General features: G+C 29.9%; 2 protein-coding genes across 3 annotated transcripts in view; both read left to right on the top strand.

Moving 5' to 3' along the window:
- The first annotated feature begins 3,477 nt into the window (after nt 1-3,477).
- Nucleotides 3,478-6,076, top strand: LOC141532363 (uncharacterized). The gene is made up of 4 exons (XM_074250682.1): nt 3,478-3,615; nt 3,791-4,547; nt 4,859-5,126; nt 5,228-6,076. The coding sequence occupies exons 3-4, from the start codon at nt 5,094-5,096 to the stop codon at nt 6,068-6,070; spliced, it is 876 nt and encodes a 291-aa protein (XP_074106783.1). The 5' UTR covers nt 3,478-3,615; nt 3,791-4,547; nt 4,859-5,093; the 3' UTR covers nt 6,071-6,076.
- Nucleotides 6,077-6,204: 128 nt separating this feature from the next.
- Nucleotides 6,205-22,471, top strand: part of LOC141532357 (uncharacterized) — a 29,553-nt gene continuing 13,286 nt past the window's right edge. The window contains exons 1-2 of one of the 2 annotated variants that reach the window (XM_074250670.1): nt 6,857-8,735; nt 21,348-21,546. In XM_074250670.1, the coding sequence (XP_074106771.1) occupies nt 6,866-8,735; nt 21,348-21,361 (1,884 nt within the window). In that variant the 5' untranslated portion in view covers nt 6,857-6,865 and the 3' untranslated portion in view covers nt 21,362-21,546. Of the gene's footprint in view, nt 8,736-21,347; nt 21,547-22,471 lie in introns of both variants that reach the window. The other variant, XM_074250669.1, reaches the window with a different exon arrangement.

The raw sequence follows: 22,471 nt of genomic DNA on the forward strand, positions 1-22,471 counted from the left end.
ACAAATTATAATTGTTTTAATCTCGACCAATTAAGAAATGAAAAAAATCTTGAGGTAGTACCACAAGTGTCAAATATCAAATACAAAGTCTCTTTCGATTTATGTATTAGATTTACCCATTTTTCGTCGTATTGGAGAAAAAGAGACAGATCTAATTTTTATAGTTTTTTTATTAATTATTACTATCAAATGCCCTGAATCTGTACTTTTAACTATGCGAAATATTCAATATATTGTTTCTTTTTATTAATTAAACTTTTATTGAAATTTGTGCGGTACTTTTATTAAATAAAATAAAATCTGTGAATTCTTATAGAATTAATGATAAAGGCTAAAATTTTTTTACATCAATATCTTTTTTTTGGTTCTTTGCAGATCTTTAAAAATTTTAATGATTCCTTATCTTATTTTATTATAATGTATTAGTACGCTAAGTTTTATTAAATTTTTTATGGTAATTTTATAACCCAGGGCTCAATCTTAATGTCAAACACATATGAGGTCAATTTGAACTTTCAATTTCAAATGAAAATTTCTTAAATTTTCTTTTCAAGTCTGATAAGCTACGTCAATTTCAAATTGTTTTAACATTAAAATATTGTTTTATATAATGTATATGATAAGCATAAAATTAAATCTATAAAATTTCGTCTTTTTACATTAAGATTAAAAATGACTTACGATTGTTTTTTAAGCTGTATTTTGAAGTTCCCACAACGATTCTGTACTCGTAGTTAACTCCCAAGCATTCTTAAAAAAATAATAATAAAATTAAAAAAAAATTAAACATGAAAAAATATTTTATGTAAAAAAAAGAAAACTTACAGGATTACATTCAATATGAAGTGGTTGAAATCGATTATTAGAATCTCTATTATCATTATTACTTGTTGGTTTCATTTGTGGAAAGTTATCAATAACATTTGAATCCCTAAATTCTTGACTATTTTGTATTGTTTTTAATTGTTGTAGTTGATAAATCAATTTTGCTATCATTATTAATGCCGTTCACTTGATAACCATTAATTTGACTAGAAGACATATCCCACGAAACAACAATAGTATCTTGATCAATTTCATCATCGTTATCGTCATAATTTTCTTCATAGTCTTCAGACATACTGTTATTCAACTGTTCTAAAAGTCCGCTGATGAATGAAGCTAGACAAGTCCATTGACGCTCGTTCTTCAGGGCGTTTACTCCAACACCTATAAGGTTTTATAATTATTTATTTTTCTTACATTTTATAGAAAAATTAAAAAAAAAAAAGGTTCAAAAATTACCTGGTGATTAAATTTTCAATTGGGACAACCTTCAATAAGAGGTGGTCGTTGTCCAACATGTACTGCCCACATGATGCGATACGCAGATCCACCAATATCATCGAATGGTTTTCGACCGGCCAATATCTCCCACAATATCACCCCCCAACTAAATATATCACATTTTTCAATGTAACGCGAGCCTTCAAATACTTCTGGTGCCATCCATGCTGCAGAGCCTTTGTTATTTGTCATATTCAAGTCACAAGCCGTACCAAAATCGCAGATTTTTAGCGTTCTTCCACCAAGAATTAATAATAAATTTTGTGGTTTAAAATCTCTGAAAATTAATGACTTAAATTAGCTATAAAAAAAAAAAAAAAAAAAAACATCAAATGATACTTGAAGGACTGTAATTTTTTATTTACTTTTAAAGATTTCTCTATTATATTATCCGAGTTTCGCATTTGAATCATTTATTTAAGAAACTCATAAGTCACATTTTTTGCGAAATTGAGTTATTTGTATTTCTTGGTTCTTTGCACATAATCCCATCAAAACCAATAAAAAAATCTCAAAGATCGGCGTTTGAATAAAAAATAATGGAGTGAGAAAAATGTAATTCTATTGAGAAATTCCTCACATCACCGGCTTACCGGGTTTCTTAAATAAATATATAAATATATTTTTTCAAGAATACATAATTTTTTTCTTTTAATCGAAAACTTATAGAAGGAACGTTATTACCAAAAAAAATATACATAATACTAAGTAACAGTAAAATATACAAGATCAACTATTTTAAATTACTTTATCTAATGACATCGAAATTATTAATTAAAAAACTCCATTACTTTGGTTTATCGTAAACGATTTTCTGTCGATGATTTTTTGATAGACTAATAATTTTTAAATATTGTTTCATCCTCAATTGCTTGTCTTAATAATAAAATAAATTATAACTTTAATTATTATAATAAGTTATTGAATAGATTAAAAAAAGTTTCAGTTAAGTAGCCTCGCGCCTACACGTTCACACACATTTCATGTGTGTTTGAACGTGTACTTGGCTTGAGGCACGACAGTGCCTCCGGATTTAATCAACTACAATCTAAGAACTTAAATTAAATCACCTGTAAATGCCTATTTAACTATTTAACCCTTTACAGAATGAATCACTCATCAAAATTATAGAAACGCAACGACTTAATTGTATGGCAATTAAAGATGAAGCTCTAAGAGCGGAAATTTCTATTTTGCCTCCCGTGCAACAACTAGCAATTCGTGCTTGTTTTAATGCAGTAAAAGTTAAAAATGCCAAACAACGAAGATGTACGGTTGAGTGGGTTTATGAATGTTTGCTACTTCGTATAAAAAGTGCTGCGGTATATGAACGACTCAGAGAACGTTAAATTCTCCCTCTTCCCTGCAAAGACACCCTTAACAAATATATCCAGAAGTTGGATAGCGCTTTTGGTTTCCCTAAAGCCATATTCGACACTCTTCGTATTAAAAGTTCACGTATGGAACCACATGAAAAACGGGGTATCCATGCACCATTCCTGTCACACTTTACTACTAACTGCAAATCTTAAAAATGCAAATCTTAAAAACGCAACCATTTTAACTATATTTTAACTATAGTTATTTTAACTATAGATATATATATCTAACAACTCTACTTAGCTATCGAGTATGATTATATTAACAAATCCGAGCGCATAAGTTTTTAGCTGAAAAAGTAATTCGTATTTGATATTTTTAAATAACTCTTTAAAAGCTTCATTAACTTTTAACAGTAGCTTAATATTAACACTAGCTGGCTATTATTGTTAGACTACATCTGATTCACATTTATTTCATTCTAACAATTTTTTATTTTTTCTCCTAGGTACCCTTTTAATAGATGAAGTAGCTTTAAGTGAAGCCGTGAAGCTAAATCGGAGAACTATGCAGCTTGATGGTTTTGTAGACTTGGGGGCACATACTCCGGAAAATTTAATCAACAGTCGGGCTGATCATGCCTTAGTCTTCATGTACCAACCTTTTCAGGATGACTGGGTGCAAGTAGTTGGTAGCTTCCTGAGCAGAAATTCTGTCACGAGTGCCATTCTTCACAAATTACTCATTGAATGCATCGTATTACTGGAGAATGCTGGGTTTTATGTTGATGTCGTTACTTCTGATGCAGCTCAATGGAACAGAGGAGCATGGACACTTTTCGGTGTCAAAGATGGACAATGTAGCTGTGATCATCCATGCAATTTTGACCGCAGACTTTGGTTTATTTCGGATTTTCCACACTTAATAAAATGTTTCAGGAACAAAATTATGGAACGATTGTTTTTTTGGGTAAGCTTCTCTTATAATATGATTTTTAACACCAGTGTACTGTTATTCACGATTGAATTTTCAATTTAGTTAGCATTGGAATGAATATATTCATAAGTGACCTATTTAATTTTACAACTATCAAATTTTTCAATGATTGTATTTAATTATTTATGAAAATGTTATTTATTTTTAGACTCCAGATGGTTTTGTAAGAAAAAGTCATTGGGAAGCTTTATTATTGCATGAAATTTATCTGAAAGCCAATCTAAAAATAGCTTATCAACTAACTCCCCAGCATTTAAATCCAGAAGGATATCAAAAGATGAATGTCCCGTTGGCTTATCAGGTAATTATAATTATAAAGCTGTGAGAGTAAGTTAAAATGAATTTAAGATTATCATTAACATCGAGGTAACTGGCCTAATATTTATCTTTAATTTCTAACAATTCATATTATAAATAGCTGATTCAGTTAAAATAAATAATAAGATGTATTTATTCTTATTTTGATAAAAAATTAATTTTTATAAATTTTCAATCATAACAACTGCTTATCTAATTTTAATGAGAAAAATTAAAACTTTTTGTTTTTAGCTTTTTCGAAAAATATACAAGTTGCAATGGCGACTTATAAGAACGCTACTCCTGAGCTCAGTGATTGCGATCCAACAGTGGCTTTTATTAAAAGAGTAAATGATTTAATTGAAGCCATGAGTTCACGTACTCCTTTGAATGCTTTACGTTTAAATGATAATTGTCCCCGAAAAAAAGTTAATTTTTAATATATACATTAGGTCTTTTGATAGCTTCATACAATTTTTTCGCAATAATAAAGCGAAAATTATAGTTCTAAACGGAGAACCATTGTCAACATAAAACCATCATTATACCATGTGTACATGATCACATATTATAACCAATATTGGAAAATATTTATAAAGTATATATATGTAAGTATATAACTATAAAAATAATTTAAGACACTCCAATCTTATCATGACATTATTCCTACTAATGTTTGCACATAATCCAGTCTCGCAAGTTTACTTACATTTTCAATATGAAACTTATTAAACGAAACTTCAAATGATAGTCAAATTCAATGAATTTGAGTTTATTAGTTGCGGAAGTTCCTAATCTTTATCATAGCTGATATTCTCTTGGACTATGTATCCTATTTTCTGAAACATGCATTTTTCTAGAGTAATTTCTACTACCATAAGATAGAGGATAAATAAGTAATGCTATTTATTTTTGCTAGGTAATAAGTGATTTTATTGATTATCTGAAGATTTGGGAAGCCAAAGCTAATGAAGAAAGAGAACTTTATAAAAAGAAGAAGAAAGACAAAAAACAAAAATCAAAAATGAAAATGAAGTTGATGATAAATTTTTTTCGCAATTACTCCTAGTACTCTTACTGGATTAAAAATTACGTTACAGGCTACTTTAGAGCTAAGTGAATTTTTGCAAAAAGAATGTAATTTTGAGTACTTGATGACATCGCGGCTTAATCAAGATCAATTAGAAGTATGTATTAATCGTTGGATTTTTATCAAATGAATAATTAAAAATTGTTATAGTAAATATTCTTTTTTTTTTTTAATATTTGAATCTTATTTAATTTCTAGAATTTCTTCGGTATAATGCGGAGTGTTTGTCGTTGCAGCGATCATCCGGATACAATCCTTTTCGGGCAAGTTTTTCGATTATTGTGTTCATATTCATTAGTCACGCCGCCGAAAGGGTCCAATGTCACAGCTGGTGAATTACTACAATCTTTAATGCAGTCCGAAGATTCTCTGGCTACAGCTAATGCATTAAAAAAAAATTGGCTGAATGAAATTGACGCTATTGTTGAAAATGGTATTTCTAGTAATTATTCGTCTAGTGATGATAATAATAATATATTTTCTCATCCAAATACCTCTGTGGCTAAAAAACCCTTTGAAAGCTTGTTAGACGAAGATAGTGATGACGACAATGATGATACTATGCCATCATTTATTAGAAAACCATTCGAAAGTTTATTAGACGAAGATAGTGAGGATGATATAGAGGACGATGATGATTTGTATCACGATAATCATTATCCGTTCGAAAATTTAACTGAGGTTGACGATTCTTCTACTGAAAACAACATTAATGATCATAATCAAAATAAAATTAATATTGATTCAAATGAAAACTTTTTACAAAGTGAAAATGATTGGGAAGGAAGTAATAGTTTTCGTGATGACCAGCATTACCATCATGATTATGATGTTGTTTCCACCAGTGATGGTATAGTTGCTTATATTGCTGGATATGTTGCGAGAAAATTTCAGCGAATGACTTCTTGCTGTGAATGTATTGAAACATTACGCTCTGCGAATTCCTCTGAACGTGATCGGGTTATAGAATTAATGAGCAACGGTGGATTAATTTTTCCCAGTGAAAATTTATTCAGACTAATTAAAAATTGGAACAAATAGTTTTAACCGTAGTTGGTACTAAAACTGTTAAAATAAATACTATGCACCAAGTGCTAGAGAAAATAGCAAAAGCTAAATGCCTCCCAATCCTAGGATGTGATGAACACAAAAAGGAGCTTACGGCTAAAATATTGAATAATTTTGTAATTATGAGAGGTAATTTTTAGCTAATCTTATCAACCGAACTCTTAACGAACGAAAGATGATGGCCAAGAAACATCGTAAAATTTCTAAACTAGCTTAACTTATTAAACTCTTCAGTAATATTCTACTTTCAACATATCTACGCTTATTAATTAAGAATAAAATTACCTAAACTATTTGAATACTTTATTATTATTATTATTATTATTATTATTATTATTATTATTATTATTATCCCAATTCGCAACTAAAAATGAAATTTTAATGTTTTCTTTTGATAAATGTGATTGTACATTGCATTCCGCGTCATTTATTTAAAAACCTGACATTAGAGACACTTGCGCACTCTAGTGGTGAAAGATCTGTCCTCCAATTTTCGGACGCTTGTAATACATTACGATCGTCCTCCTTATATCTAGCCTCCGTGGCAGACACGTAGTTTCGGGATTATAAAATTTAATGCAAAGCGTGTGAAAATAATTGGAGTTTAATTTTAATCACATTAATTATTCAATTAATCCGAGTGATAAGTGAATAATAGTTACATAGAAAAGTCAGTAATAAGTGATTAAATTGGTCGATTTATATTAGTTAAATATAAAACACGTGTTTATAAATAGTAGTGCATTGTGAAATGCAATAATAAAAGAAATGGAAACAAATATTTCTGTTCATTTGATCGGTATCCATCATATTAAGAGAAAAACGCAAAGAGATGAGCTTATTACAGTTAATCGTATTGCGAATGAAATAATTAAAACATTAAGTGAGAATGAATCTGTACAAACACTGATAGAGAAGGCTGAAATGCCGGAAGACATGAAACCGTTCGTACGAGTGGAAATAGCCAAACAATTAAAAGAGCCCGAGGAAATCATCAATGCTCTTAAATCTAATGACATTTTGATGACAAACCGTGCTCTTAAAGCCAAATGGTTTTTTAATGGGAACAATAATTCGATAAAACTTTACCGCGAGCAAATTTGTCCATTTATATCTTTGAAACTCCGCAGGAAAATAATTAAGTGTCTAGCTAATAATATAACAAATGCCATTTTTGCTGAAGAATTTTACAAAGAAGTGGCTTCCTTGTATGGAGAGGATCAAGCTCAGCCTCTTCTGATTATCTGCAGTCAAGATTTTATTGAACGCTGTCTTGATGAGAATAATTTTCAACTGAAAGGCAGGAATATGAGATTTTTATTCTACAAAAATCCAAAGATCATTATAAATTATCTTAAACGTTGTAGCAATGATGAGATTAATAAATCAATTGTTTATGAGTCTTTAGATTTGTTCAACTTCCTTCCAAGATTAATTAAGAAGTATGATCAGGATTTTGTTGTAATAATGGTATTATACGACCATTATACGCGTTGTGCTAAACTTAGCAAAACGCGTTCAAAAATATTTTTGAATAAATGCAAAGACGCTTTGATAAAAAATGGTAAATTATTTCTACCTATTTTGGATTTGAAGAGCGTTTCGGAATTACTGACCAAAGAGCAGTTTTCAGCCATGCTAGAAACAGTGTATCCAGACGACATTAGAAGATTCATTCCATACGATATTTTAAAATATCTTGAATTTTTTGAAAAAGAAGATAAATTTCGTATCCTGTTAACTTCATTTGAAAAATTCTACAAAGTAAATCCCCTTAACTGCTCTGAATTAATAGACAACTCTACATTCTTAGAAATACTTCCTGATAAAGATCGCTTTAAATTAGCAAGAATTCAATATAAAAACATAACGAAAGATGATTTTCTCGGTGAGTCATTTTGGATTTCTCATTTACCACTTGAAGAATCGATTCCAAACTTCAAAGCACGAATCAACAGTTCGACTTCTTCTAGCGATCGATGTATTTATTTAAGGGGATTAATTAACACCTGTATTATCAATTATGATACGGATGAATTACTTAAAGTACTTGAATATATTTGGAAAAGGCACAAAGATGAATCGCCTGAAGATTTAATGGAGATTTTCTCTAACGAAATAATGGATTTCCATTTGAATGAAAATCGAATCCATCTACTGGAAAAGCTGAGTCAAAATCACTTCGACATAATTTATAAACTAATGAAGATGTTGCATGCCAAAGGAGTAGTGGATATTGGATACAGAATATTTAAATTGATGAAATGGGTATATCGGTTTGATATCATGAATAATATAGAAAATGATAAAATGAACTTCATTGTTGATCTATTTGAAAGTGATAACTATGGTTTCTATCTGCTTTATAATGATCTTGAGTTCGAAATTCGATTTTTAAAACAACTGATTAAAGCTTTACAATCCAAGAATGAAACCAATGAAACTTATCCAACTTTTCAATGGATAATGAATATTACTTGCGTAATCTATGGATTGAATAGGCATTTAGCAGTTGCTAAAAAGATGTCTCTCAAGGATTTTCCATGGATCTTGAATGGAGCGAAGAAAATACTGAGCATCGATGATGATAGTTATCAGGAGAGAAGCTTCAGGGGCTTATTGAGAAAGGAAGATAAAGGTCTGTATGATAAATTAGTTCTTGAAATGCAATCATCCTTATAAAGCTGTTCTTCAATGCTTATGATATGCTGTGGATCGATCGTAAATTAAATTTTATTTGTGCATTAAATTTTAATAATGATAATAATAATATTTGACGTAATGTTACTCATGGAATGTAAGTGATGAAATGTAATATACGTCCGAAAAAATTTGCAATATTCAATGACGCATACCAAGTGCGTTAAGAGAATTTTTTTTTTTTTCATCTTTTAAACTTGTAACAAAATTTTTTTCGATGATAATAAATATGAAAAAAAAGTAAAATTTTATATTATTCGTGTATTAAAAGAAAATTATATTTTTCTTTTGATTATGCGTAGAGATAAAATGTCCTGCCAAGAGTATTGCCTGTTAACATTAATAGCAATATTTACTGAACTAATAAACATCTAATTAACATAGAAGGACAGTTTCGAAATTTAGAAATAAAATAATTATAATTATGACATTGTAAATGTGTTGCAACGATTTAAGAGAAACTTCTAATATTATAAGTATTTTGGGGTTTAGTAAACTATGATTCGCGACCTTACTATTCAAAAGAAATTTTCTTTCATTCATTGACACCGATTTAAATTACACACAGAAAATTCGAAATATGATATGTTCGAATTTTAGTTTACGGGGAAGGTGTTGGATCCTGATATCATAGGTGTCGTTGTTGCGGTATTACGCTGTAATTGGTCAGAATTCAACTTGTTGATTCTATTTAAATTTAAATGTAATATAAATTTGTTATTCCAAAGCCTCAGAAAACCATTGCAACTCATAAATTTAGTTTAACGTCTTTCTAAAAATATATAATCAAAACGATCTAGCAAAACTTCTAAGGAAATATAAAAATTGTACTGGGGTAAAATGCACGAGTGTTCCTTAACAACAAGTCCTTTGTGAAAAGCTCATAAAAAAAGGGGACAACACGGGTTAAACAATTCTTAAGGGTTTTCTTGGTAAATATACGTTTTGACTAAATATTCTGAAGAGACCATAAATTATAAGATATAATAAACACAAAATAAGAAATGTAAAAGTATAAACTAAAACTAACAATTGGGTTATTTGTTACATGAAATAAATTATAAATCGTTGAATATCATTTAATTACTAAATAAATTAATATGTAAATAATTACTTTAAGAACAATATCTTAGAGTAATTAGCAATTAAACGACAATAACGTTTATATCATATATGTAATACTCCTTTATTACATATACGGTTTATATCAAAGAGTATAAGATAGAGGGGAAGGCTCTCATTAGTGGCAATGTTAAAAAGCGTACACAAGTTTCAACGCCTCTAGTGATTGTGTCCAGTCATGAAAACGTAAAACGCGCGGGACATTCGGTTCAGTTCAATTTAAATTTCCTAAGATAAAATGTGAAAACAAATAATTTAAGACAAAATAATTAAGAATTATTAAAATTTATTAAAATAATAAATATCTGCAAATACATAGTAATAAAAAATTGATTAATGATAATCCTGAAATGATAAAACTATTATTTTAACAATAATTATATTGTAAAAATTAGCAAAAAGCAATCTTTCTTTTGCAAAATGATTTGATGTACGATAAAATTTACTCAATTGAACTAATTAAAAACATAATATAAAACTTGGTGTAAATATAAAGCTCTCTCATATTAATAAAAGTTTTCTTAAAAGCAACCTATTAATTATAATAATAAAATATTTCATAAAACATATTTTTTACTAATCACTGCTGCAACAGCCAAAATTCTGTCATTGCACTTGGTAATATGAAAAAAATCTATCTACGAAATATGCTTTAACGTATATAACAGAATAACAATTAAATAATATGTATAAAAATTTTTTTGCTTAAATGACTATAACAGATAAATAATATATAAATATATATTTTACTCAATCTTTTCCTTAATTTATTTTTTATTGGTCTTCACTTTGGTTCGATTTTATCTTTGGAATTTCTTCAGTAGTTGATTTTACGAATTTTGACAGTTTCCTTATATTTATTTTTTGGATGTTACAGTATCAGTCTTTTTTAGATCACGTCTGATGAATCGCGCTTCCCAGAAGCATCGTGTTTTTATAAAAATATTTAAAAATAAAGTTGTAGCATCGAAGGAACACAATTGAAAAGCTGGTAATTCTGAACTCAGTGTTGAGTATAAATGCGCCGATATATTTTTTCATAAATACAACTACGGATAACTTCGTCAAACTTGGTATTCCATTTTTTAACAGCTGTAAACACAATTTCTGTAGAATATTGGAGCCCATTTTTATCAGCATAGTCTTTCATAATAGTAAATAGTTTGTATTCTTGATAATTGTTATCAGATTTAGGTAGTACTAGGAAATCTACACATTTTTGACAGTTTTTGTGAAACTTTAAAAATTTGCGGGTTAGATATCCACAAATGTAATAAATCGCATTGTCATGGGTGAATGAAGCTGTTTCTGTCAGTGACATATCTTTTTCTATTTCTTTGATTGGATTGGAGGCTTCTATTAAGGCTTCTCGCAAAGACAGTTGACTTTTTTGTGGCTTGGCGATTGCAGCACTGAGCTTGTTTAATTTTGCAAAAATCATGTTTCCGTCATCTTGACAGTTTGCCGATTCGGAAACTTTAGTTAATTGCGTAATAAAATTTTGTTTTATAGCTGTCTCGAATGATCTGGTAGAAGGATTGACTGAACATCCATTTTGTTGACGAATAACTGCAAACAAATTTTCGAGAGGATCTTGATTCAAACGCCTAGTTTTCAATGCTGGAATATTATATTCTTTTCTTAGCTCTTCAGATAATTTTAAAACACTGTTAATAGTTAGCATAATTCCTGTGATGCACGGTGGAATAGCTTTTTGTTTATCATTTTTTTTTCAAATTTGCTATCGGCAAAGTGAAGCAACATTTCATTTAAAAATTCTATGTGTCCAGATGTCTCAGTTATGGCAAAATTTAATTTTGATTTAACTGTTGGTTGAAGAAGATGCGAGTTAAGTGAATCAAATAATTTATCCATGTCCAATAAGAAATCTGCCGTTGTATCATTGTCGGGAAATTCGTTCGGTTTTATCATTCTGTAAGCTTGATAAGCTAAATACATTGAATTTGAAAAAATTTGAGTTGCTAGTGAAACAGTCATTTTAGCTGCATTTTGTTGCATTCCAAAATGACGATCATTGATTTTTGGAATAAAATTAATGTTCATTTGGTTACTCAACAAATAAACTTTGTAAATCAGTTTCCAATCTACGTATCCACCTCGGTATTTAAATCTTTTGTTAAATAGATTGTTGCGAAAAGATTTGATTAAATGAGGAGGGTCAAAAATGATATAAATCTTGCGTTTTTCGTCACCAACTGTAAACTCGAAGAAAGGTTTATCTTTAGTTATTTTGTACTTTTTTATCAGTCCGGTATTTCGAGTTCCCTGATCGCAAATTAAACATTTGACGATAAGATCAGTCTCATTCAATTTTTCAATAGTATTAACCATTATTTTGTGAGTTTTTGCTGAATTGCCTTTCTTTCCTAGAAACCAATATCCAATCGTTTGCTTCATTGGTTTATTAATCCAAGTTATCATTGCTACTAATGCACAATGCGCTATTTCATTCGTACGCTCTTCCCCATCATCAGCATAACCGTGGAACATATCTTTGGCTGCATCATAGTGAACTTCAGTGGCTAAACTTATTTCGTCGAATAAAACACTAACAAGACGATCTTCAGTATTGTTTTTTTCAAACGTATCTTTAAGTTGATTTAATACAGTTAAATTTAAACCTGGAGTGGTAGGAAAATCTTTTGATATTCGTTCAAAGTCCTTATAGTTGGTATATGTAGAAATTTCGCTAAAAGCTTATAAGTTTTGGGGAATGATATTTTATAGACAATGCAATATCTTTCACCTCGTTACTGTAGCGTTTAGCATATTTGTTCTTCACAGATAAGCGTAATTGGGCTGCAAATAATACTAAAGCTTTTTACTCAAATAATTTGATGACGCATTTATTATTGATTCAACGTCTTGCTTCATTTTTTTTTACAGCAAATTTTTTCTCCATCCTGTTAATTTGGCTTCGCAATCGACCTATTGTTCTAGCCCCTTTATGCAGCCTTAAAGATTTAGGCGTTAACATTTCAATTTTTTTAACTTTAGAAGATACTGCGTTCGGTGATTTCATTATTTGACTCGGTGTTTTTTTGAAAAAGTTCAAACTTACGTATAAATTTATGATTCTTTTAGGTGTACTATATTGCGCAGGAATCTCAGGCGAAATATTCAAGTTTAGCGTTTCCGCCCTGTTGTTGAATGGCAACTCTTCCAATGCTGCGTTAGATTTCGGTTCTTCAGAATTAGTTGGCAATATGGGCATATAAGTATCATTTTGTGAGGCTGCCTCGACAGTATTGATAAGTTTTTCTGCTGCATTAAATTTAGGTTCTTGACTATCAGTTGGCCGTATTACTGCTTCTGGATTTAGTGGTTCCGTTGATTTTCCAATTTCTCGTTCGTCTTGTAATGAAAAAAAAAAAAAAAAATTGATGACGTAATAGATGATGCTTTGTAAGATTCATGAACTTATTGTGTTTGTGATTAGTAGAAAAAGTGGGGACAGAAAAAAAATTAAACTAAGTAGGATAGGAATTGGCTTCACAATCAAATAATCTTAATTGTAAATTTTGTCGAGTTTTATTTTGATGTTGTCACTAAATTTTACACTGGTATTAATGCGTATAAGGCTGTAATAAGTTGCAATTATTATATACTGTTCACTATTGCTACGGTAAATCTGGAATATCTATCATGTTTCCGGGGATTGATTACAATGCAATTCGAACAATATTAAGTTACTTACAATTTTCCAATTTTATCATCTCCAAAATAAGAAAATGTTAATTTAAGGTATTTAAAATATTTTCTATTTTTACCAAAAATTAAAAATTTGTGTTTAAATTTTAATAAGCTATTTAAACAAAAAATCTAAAAATATTTACAATTTTGATTCAGATATTTTTGAAACAGTAGTAACAAAAATTCTAATAAATAATATTTACAATTCGGGCTCAGACATTTTTAAAACAGTAGTTACTATAATTTTTAATTATTTACAATTATTAATAACAAAATATCACATTTTCATTGGCATTGAAATAATAAAAATTTGGAAAAATTGTAAGGCTGCTTGTTACAATAGTTATAATTTTCAAAATGCTATCTCTCAGTTGAATATCACAGAATTTTTTTTTGATTTTTTTTTGAAGTATATCTTCTGCATTTTATCCCCTCACTTTTGGATTTATTACATTTTCTATCGTTTCACCAGTTTCTTTTACTCGACAGAAACGCAAAAAAATCATGAATTTAAATATTAAATGCAATTTACTGATTTTTTTGCCTGTATTTAAGTCACAGCTTCTAATGCAAGCAGAAGCACTTCTTACCTCTTAATGAAATTTTCACAAAGCTATTTGTTTCAATATTAATTAAAGCTGGTTCATTATCAGTAGCCTTGCGTATTTCAAAAGTAATGCCCCTGTCATTATGCGAGCATTCATCTGTAACAACAATATTGATATTAGCGATATTGTTCTATTTTACTACTGCAACAATTCTCATTTTTTTTCTTTAAATTATTTTTAAAACAATACCTTTCAAAGCCGGACGTTCAAATATAACTTCTTCATTATTGACGTTTACTAATAAATTTTTTGCAGTTGAATTTGTCAAAGGAGGTTTTGGCATATTCTTGGGCATCTTCAAAATATTATCAGGCGGAAGTAAAGTAGGAACAGCATTTGGTACTAATAGTCGTTTGGGTGGTGCATTTTTCTTGATATAACGTCTTTCAAAATGATCGGAACAAATTCGTAAACTGTTGGAAGACCCTTTATACTGAGCAAAGTCCTTCCATTGTTGGCGTCTATACAATAAAATTTAAAAATCAATTCAAAACACTAATTTCATCGAGCAAAATTTTTAATATTATGTAATTTAATGTAAATAAAAAACATTTAACAACACCAAGTTTACAGGATATAAATATTTACAAGCAAGAAAAGTTGATCGATAATCAATAACTTACTTTTGAGACGCTATAAATTTAATGCCTATATTACTTACATTCGTTCTTCCTTTGGCCATAAAAAAAAAGAATGGTCTTTATCTTTTTCTGGTCTTCTTAGACATCTTTTCACATTACACCGAACCATGTTTTTTTAATTAGTTTAAAAAAAATTTTATATTAAGATAAAAATCAAGTGCTGTTAGCCGTTACAAGCAACTTTGGTATTACCAGTATGACGCATTACTTTAAACCGCCATGACAGTACTTTAGTACTTGGACACAAACATCAGATGGCATTCGTAACAGTATACGCGACCTTCCCCTCTATCTTATACTCTTTGGTTTATATATAATGTGTAATGTCATCAGCGGAATCCGTAAGATGACGCTGCAATCAGGAGGCGCGAATTTAAATTGTCCGATAATATATATATATATATATATATATATATATATATATATATATATATATTTGTTAATAATAAATAAAACATCCGGTTAAATCGAACGTCCAAAAAGGAATCTTTATGGCTCATAAATTTTAGGTAACACTCTTTTGGAGTAAGCAATAAATAAATAAATCCTTGTAACCTCTTCAAAATAAAAAAATATACACTTGAATATGACCTACACGTGTCGCCTAACAATTATACCTTTGTGGAAACATATAAAAGGAAAACATGTTGAACCTTTCAAGGGTTCCCTTATCCATGTAGATATCCTACAATAACATTTCCCAAAAGCAATAAAATATAAATACAAAATAAGAAAATTTAAAATTATAAAATTCAAATAACAATAGCACGGTTGTTACATGAATAATTAAGGAAATACTAAAATAACTTTTAAATATTCATCGTAAATTGGGAATTGTATTTCTATAATAAGTAATATATTTTTATAATAGATTCATTTTTATATATATATATATATGTATCGACATGGGTTTTCTCTGTGGTTTCCCCGTGTCACTGTTCCAAGAGCCTGAGAGAAAGGGGTGAGGAGCAGGGCAAATGCCATACACCATGCACAAGTCGGACCACAGCCGCAACAATAGAAATTAATTAATGAATAATTATGTTATTATAATAATATCACTGTTGATAAGTAAATGATAGTATTAAAATTAACTTAATAATAATAATAATAATAATAATAATAATAATAATAATAATAATAATAATAATAATAATAATAATAATAATAATAATAATAATAATATAATAATAATATAATATGAAAATGCGCATAAGGGGTCATTCTTGTATAAGGCAGCAATATATGCGGCAAGAACCCTTGGTCTTGGAGAAATAAACGCTCTTATGGAACTCCGAAAGGAGGAATTTAAGAGCGTCATCAGGAACGCCGAGGAAAAACTACTCCTTGGCGAACTGATGGACAAGTCCATGCACAGCGTGTTCTTTAAACACGTGCGTGATCATGGCTTGTCCATCCAGCTGACGTTTTCCTTCTTAAAGTCAGCGGGCCTGATGTCCGAGACTGAAGGGTTCATATTTGCCTGCCAAGATGGTGTCATTAACACTCTTGAGTACCGTAGCAAGGTGCTCCAGGTGCAGCTTCCGGACACGTCCTGTAGGAGGTGTAGACAACATCCGGAGACGCTTATGCACCTTTTGTCGGCATGTCCAGTGCTGGCGAGAGGTGCATATATCCAGCGTCACAATGCTGCCCTGAGAGTACTGTACTACTATCTTCGTCATTGCTACGGTATTGACGTGACACCAGTGCTGCCTTATTTGCCAGGAGATATTCCCCAGGTTGTTGAGAATGACAGTTGCAAAATTTATTGGAACATGCCATTTGCAACAACCCGGCGGATAGATCACAACAAACCTGATATTGTGCTCTTCGACAAGGCCACTCGTGACATTTATGTCATTGAGTTCTCGGCCCCGGCTGAATACAACATCTCAGCCAAAGAAGAGCACAAAAGACAAATATATCAGGATCTCCTGTTTGAAATTGGCAAACTTTACCCAGGTTACCGTGTCAAGCTTGTCGTCCTGATTGTTGGCGTCCTAGGAGGGATGAAACAGTCTTTTGTATCCTCACTTGCCAAAGTTCCAGCTTGCTCATCAAAAGCTGAGTTCTTGGCAGTTAGGATGCAGAAGGCTGTTTTACTTGGTTCTCTCCGTCTCTTAAGGGAAATGACTTTGGCCTGCTGTGATCACTAACCGCCTTGTTGTGCGGAGTGGTCCAGCAGTAACGGATGGAGCTCAGGCTGGGCCCTCGGAGAATCGGACTCCGGGGATAACCCCCCTGAGCATTTAATAACAAAATAATAATAATAATATAAGAAATAATAATAAGTTAGTATAATAGTATTATAATGTTAACAATAATAGTAATAACAAAATACAAATATACGAATAATTGTAGTAACAATAATAATAATCAATGTTGATATTAACGATATTTAAAGTAGATATGATGATAGTAATCTAAGTTAATTAATAAAATAGAAACTTAAAGTATATAAGAAACTTAGTGTAATAAGACAACCCCTACCCTAATATATACATATATATATATAGATATATATTTTCAGTTTCTTATATTGTAGATATAAGTGTAAAAGCAATAAGTATAAGTGTATTTCGAGATAAGTTTAGTTGTATGTATTAGTGTAAGCGTCAAGCGAAGTATGAATTGTAATAGTCTGAGTATATATGTGTAAAGTGGGAGTGGAGACGCGAGGTCGGAGGTTTCGAGCCGACATTTTTGTAACTCACTTCTCCTTGAGAGCCCAGAACTGTTTAATCTACCCTCTGTAATTCTCTTCATAATCTTATATTTAAATGTTTAGTCAATAAATGAAATAAGTACATTTCACATGATTTAATAAACAAATCACAAGTCGTTCAATATAATTAATTTAAATTCAAATTTCCTTTTCCCGCACTGGAACCGAGTATTTTAATACTCCCGGGCGAAAGAACAACGGTAGGTAACGCTAGAGTCAATAAAACAATTCGCAACTAGACGGAGTTATAACACGTCATAACGTGAATGTCGACACCACAAAAAAGTTGGCATAGAGTCACAAAGACAGAATAAAATAAATAAATGCTCCTAATTGTTCATTAATTGCTCAATTCATATCAAAAATTGCTCACCCTGTAAATTAATTAATTAATTTATTATTAATTATTATAAATACAAAATATTGTTTTGCCTTTAGTACGTGAACCAATGGAACTTTCGATTATTTTTTGTTTTCAATAAATTGCTCACTTTTTGTTCATTTGAATTTTGTGCTTTATCTTATTTATTTTCTTTAAATTATCGTTAATTAATGAAACATAATTTTTATGCTTGTAATAATTACGACATGGTGACGTCACAGCAAGATATATTATACGCATGCGCACCAACAAATGTAAGGCGCAGGCGCACTGAGAGAAAGAAAAAATACAAAGTTAAGTTGGTATAATTGAAGAGGATATATATGAAGTGATTTTTTCGGTAATAACCTAACAGGATAGCAAGAAAAATAAATTTAATTGTTTACAATGTATAAACAAAATAGGTAAATATTTTGTATATTACTATTTATATTAGTAAAATGAATGTATAAGAATTAATTTTTTTTTCAGTTCTTTTTTTAATGGCCAAAAAAAAAATTAAGTTTTGTTTTAAATGAGGTAATTAATTAAATTTATGTCTTACATTTTAACATTAATATTATTATTTACTTCATATAGGCTAACCCTCGGTCTGGACTTACAATAAGTGCACCAAATAAATTATACCGGATGGTAAATGTATGAGTAAATTACACTCATAAGTTAACTTTCACAATTTGTCATTTCTACAAATAACGTAAGTATTACTAGAAATACAATAATTCAAAAGATTTATTTAAAAAATAATTTTTATTTTCGTATTCAAAACATCTATGCACTTATTGCTGAAACTAAAATAGAGACTGAAGCTGATAAAAAATTTGAGACTACATTAGTAAAGGATAAATCTACATGAACAATACTTAAAACTGAAGAAATTTTTAAAGCTGAAAAGATATTTGAAGAAGTTAAATAATCAGCTCCCGCTATTAAGACTAAGACTAAACAAGTTGAAGAATAATCTGCTGTCGAAGAAATCAAACTAAATTGGCGACTTTAAATCTGAAAAAATAACTCAATAACAGAAACAGTTGTCGCAATCGCTGAACAAGTTAAGACTACGAAAACGAAGCACAGAAATAGCATCAACGAAGAGGCTAAGCAAAATTGTGGTGACGAATATTCAACAGATAAATAGTCTATGAAAGTCAAGATTGACATCATTGCAGTGGATGGTGCTTTTGAGCCTGAAGTTGTAGCACCAGTACCGGTTAGTTGCTGCGACGCTTAAATAATCTCGCCTCATGAACTACTTTTACGGTAAAATATAATAACTCAAAAAAAAAATATAATAATCATACATAACTCAATGTCCCTTAGTCAATATTTAATATTACAAAAAAAAAAAAGTTTATAAGTTTAATAATGTTCAAATCCCAAATCAATGACATTAGCTCTTGAAATAAATAATTTATGTGCTTGAGTACCAGATGAATAGCAATTACATTTTTACTATTAGACATTTCTTTTAATTGAAATAGCAAAATATAAGATTTTAATAAAAAAATTTTTTCTATTGTTCGTTTATCAATAATCTTGTAACTATTGTATTTATCAATCTGCAATTAATCATTTCAATGAATAATTAATTGTCTTGGGTAAAAATCGGCCTCTTTCAGTCTGTTGTTTTTTTCTAATGGACGAAAAAATTACATCAATATTTAATTTGATCGACCTTTTTGCAATGGGTGATGAATTATTTTCTGTTAAAAAAACTCAGGGCTAAGTATTTTTTAAATCTAATTTTTTATTTCACATTTGATAAAAAAAAAAATAAAATAAATTAAACTTTTTATTCCTCTACGATTGCTAAGCAGCTCTATTTCGTCTAATTAATCATGTAAGTATTGAATAGGCTCGCGATGATAATTTTTTACACTCGACTAATAAAGTGTGTGAACACTGTGTGTGGTGGTTGAATTTAGTTGCTTTAATTATTTTCATCCATGCTCTATGAATTTTAGTAGAAAAAATTGACTGCGATCGTATGATAGAAAAAAAAAATAAGCGCAAGTGTCTAGTAAAGTATGTGACAAACAACGACACAACTAACTGCATAACTCTAACTAGCTACTTTAGCTAACGTAGTCACACACATTTACTTACACATTCACACGTGCAAGCGTCTTCGTTTGGAACGCACTTAACTAGACACAGGTACTCTCTCTCTCTCTCTCTCTCATTTCTCTCTCTTATTTATTGATAGCAAAATTATTATTTTAATTAATAATTAACTATCTGTGCATCTGATTAAAAAATGGCTAAGGACTTTTCGTCTCAGAATTAAATTTTTTCAATTTTTTTCATTTAATATTTTTCATCGGGGATTGTTCTTGAATACCTTTTTCGTATGTGTACACCTGTATATTACTTACTGTGATGTACATTGAGGTGGACCAAAAAAACGACTATTTTTTTTTTACTCTCGAGTGAAAAAATGTTAGTTTTTGATATTTTAAGAGCTCTCTCTAAAACACAGCAAAAAAAATTTTGAAGAGGTCGCTCCAAATTTTTTAAAATTTCAAAAATTGTTTAAAAACAAATTATTTTTTTATAATTTTTTTTTCGTTACGGTATAATTTTATTGACTAAATAAATAAGTTTCTGAACATTCCAGTTTCAAATTTAAATTTTGAAAGGTCGTTCGTAATTTTTTTTCAATTTATTAGTGCATTAGTTAAAATTTTTGCGAACGACCTTTTGTTATTCAAATTAAAATTCCATGCAGTTTTTTTTTATTTAGTACAATAATCGACAAAAATATATTACGAGATGAACTAAAAATCAAGCATAATATAGAAAACAATTTTTTTTTTTAATTTAATAATTTTATTTAATCAATTGCCTGACGTGGGTTCGAATCCCAAGCTGATCTTAGAAACCAGCTTGGTTGAGATTTGACGCTTGCCACGTAGGTTAAGATTTTCATAAACCATAAATATCTCAACGTACCACTACCAACAGTTAAAGTCGACGATATGACCACAGCGGTTAGAACCGACTCTAAGTAATAATTAATTAAAGAAAAAAAAATTATGAGCGAGCTTCCTTAATTGAAAATTTGAACTGAAACTTTCGGAAACTTATTTTTTTTGGTCTGTAAAATTATACCGTAACGAGGAAAAAAAAATTTATTTTTCATGATTTTTGAAATTAAAAAAAATTTGGAGCGACCTCTTCAAAATTTTTTTTTGAGCTCTCCTATGGAGAGGGCTCTTAAAACATCAAAAACTACCACTATTTAACTGAAGACTAAAAAAAAGAAATTTCGGTTTTTTTGGGCCACACTAATGTACACATTTCATAAATGATACTCGAATTTTCATAATAAACCTGTTTTTTTTTTTTTATCTAGTTTGTCGTCATTGAAGGTTTAAAAATTGATGCAGACAATATGTCAGATATTCTCATGCAAAAGACAATGAGACGACGTGCTAATCTTGTAATGAGAGAAATGTGGCCGCCGAATGTAATGAAAAATATGTATCTGACTCGACAAGATAATGTAGAAGTACAAACGATTACAACCCCTGAAGATCGGCAAAAATTAAAAAGTATGTTGTTAAGAATTCTACATATAAGTAATGTTTAAAAAGTTGAAGGAGTTTAAAAAAATTAAGAACACGGTTTAGTCTAAATGGTTATCCCGGCAACTTTCCGCGAATTCTATCTCCAAGCACCTAAAATTGCAGCTATGAGATTTTGAGCTGTTCGAGCTCAAAAATCCGATAGATATTTAATATAACACCATTATTTAAATTTTTCAACTCTAACTATTTCTGAATGAATGAGCCGATTTCCACGCGGTTGACTGCATTCAACGTAGTTTTTTAGGCCTCATAAAAATGTTTAAGATTAAATTGATCAAACGGGAAATTTCAAAGTAATTTCAAAATAAAACTTTTCAGTTTTCTTTCGACAATGAAAACTCACGAACAGATCAACCGATTTTGACGGGGCTGGTGGCGATCGACGTGTTTATTTAATATTAATAGCTGATTAGTTTTTGGAATCGATCGGTAAAGGCGTTTAAAAGTTATTGCAAACAAAATTAAATTTCAGAAAAAATTTTTTTTTTATTTTTTTAGAAATTTTTTAAAATCTACCGGTTTGAATCGGTCCAAAGTGAATTATAAGTTTAGTTGAGCCCTTTCGAATGGCACCATCCGCGATGAAATCGGTAAAGTCATTCAAAAGTTATAAGAGGATCACACACACACACACACACACACACACACACACACACACACACACACACACACACACACACACACCATTGCGGGAGTTGTCAGGGAAGCTTCCGACGACCTTGAAACATCGAGATCCGATGAAAACTCGATTTTCGAAAAACTGGGTAGAAACAATAACTTCCCGATTTTAAAAAATTTTCTACTTTCTCAGCGGAAAGTTAAAAAATTCTGATCCATTGTGAAAAATTAAAATTTATCTCATGTTATTTTCTGATGCTATAAAATCTCA

The sequence above is a fragment of the Cotesia typhae genome, unplaced genomic scaffold (genome assembly GCF_013202065.1).
Source record: "Cotesia typhae breed Kobodo isofemale line unplaced genomic scaffold, CoteBio_Ctyphae contig_59, whole genome shotgun sequence".
In the NCBI taxonomy this organism is placed as follows: domain Eukaryota; kingdom Metazoa; phylum Arthropoda; class Insecta; order Hymenoptera; family Braconidae; genus Cotesia; species Cotesia typhae.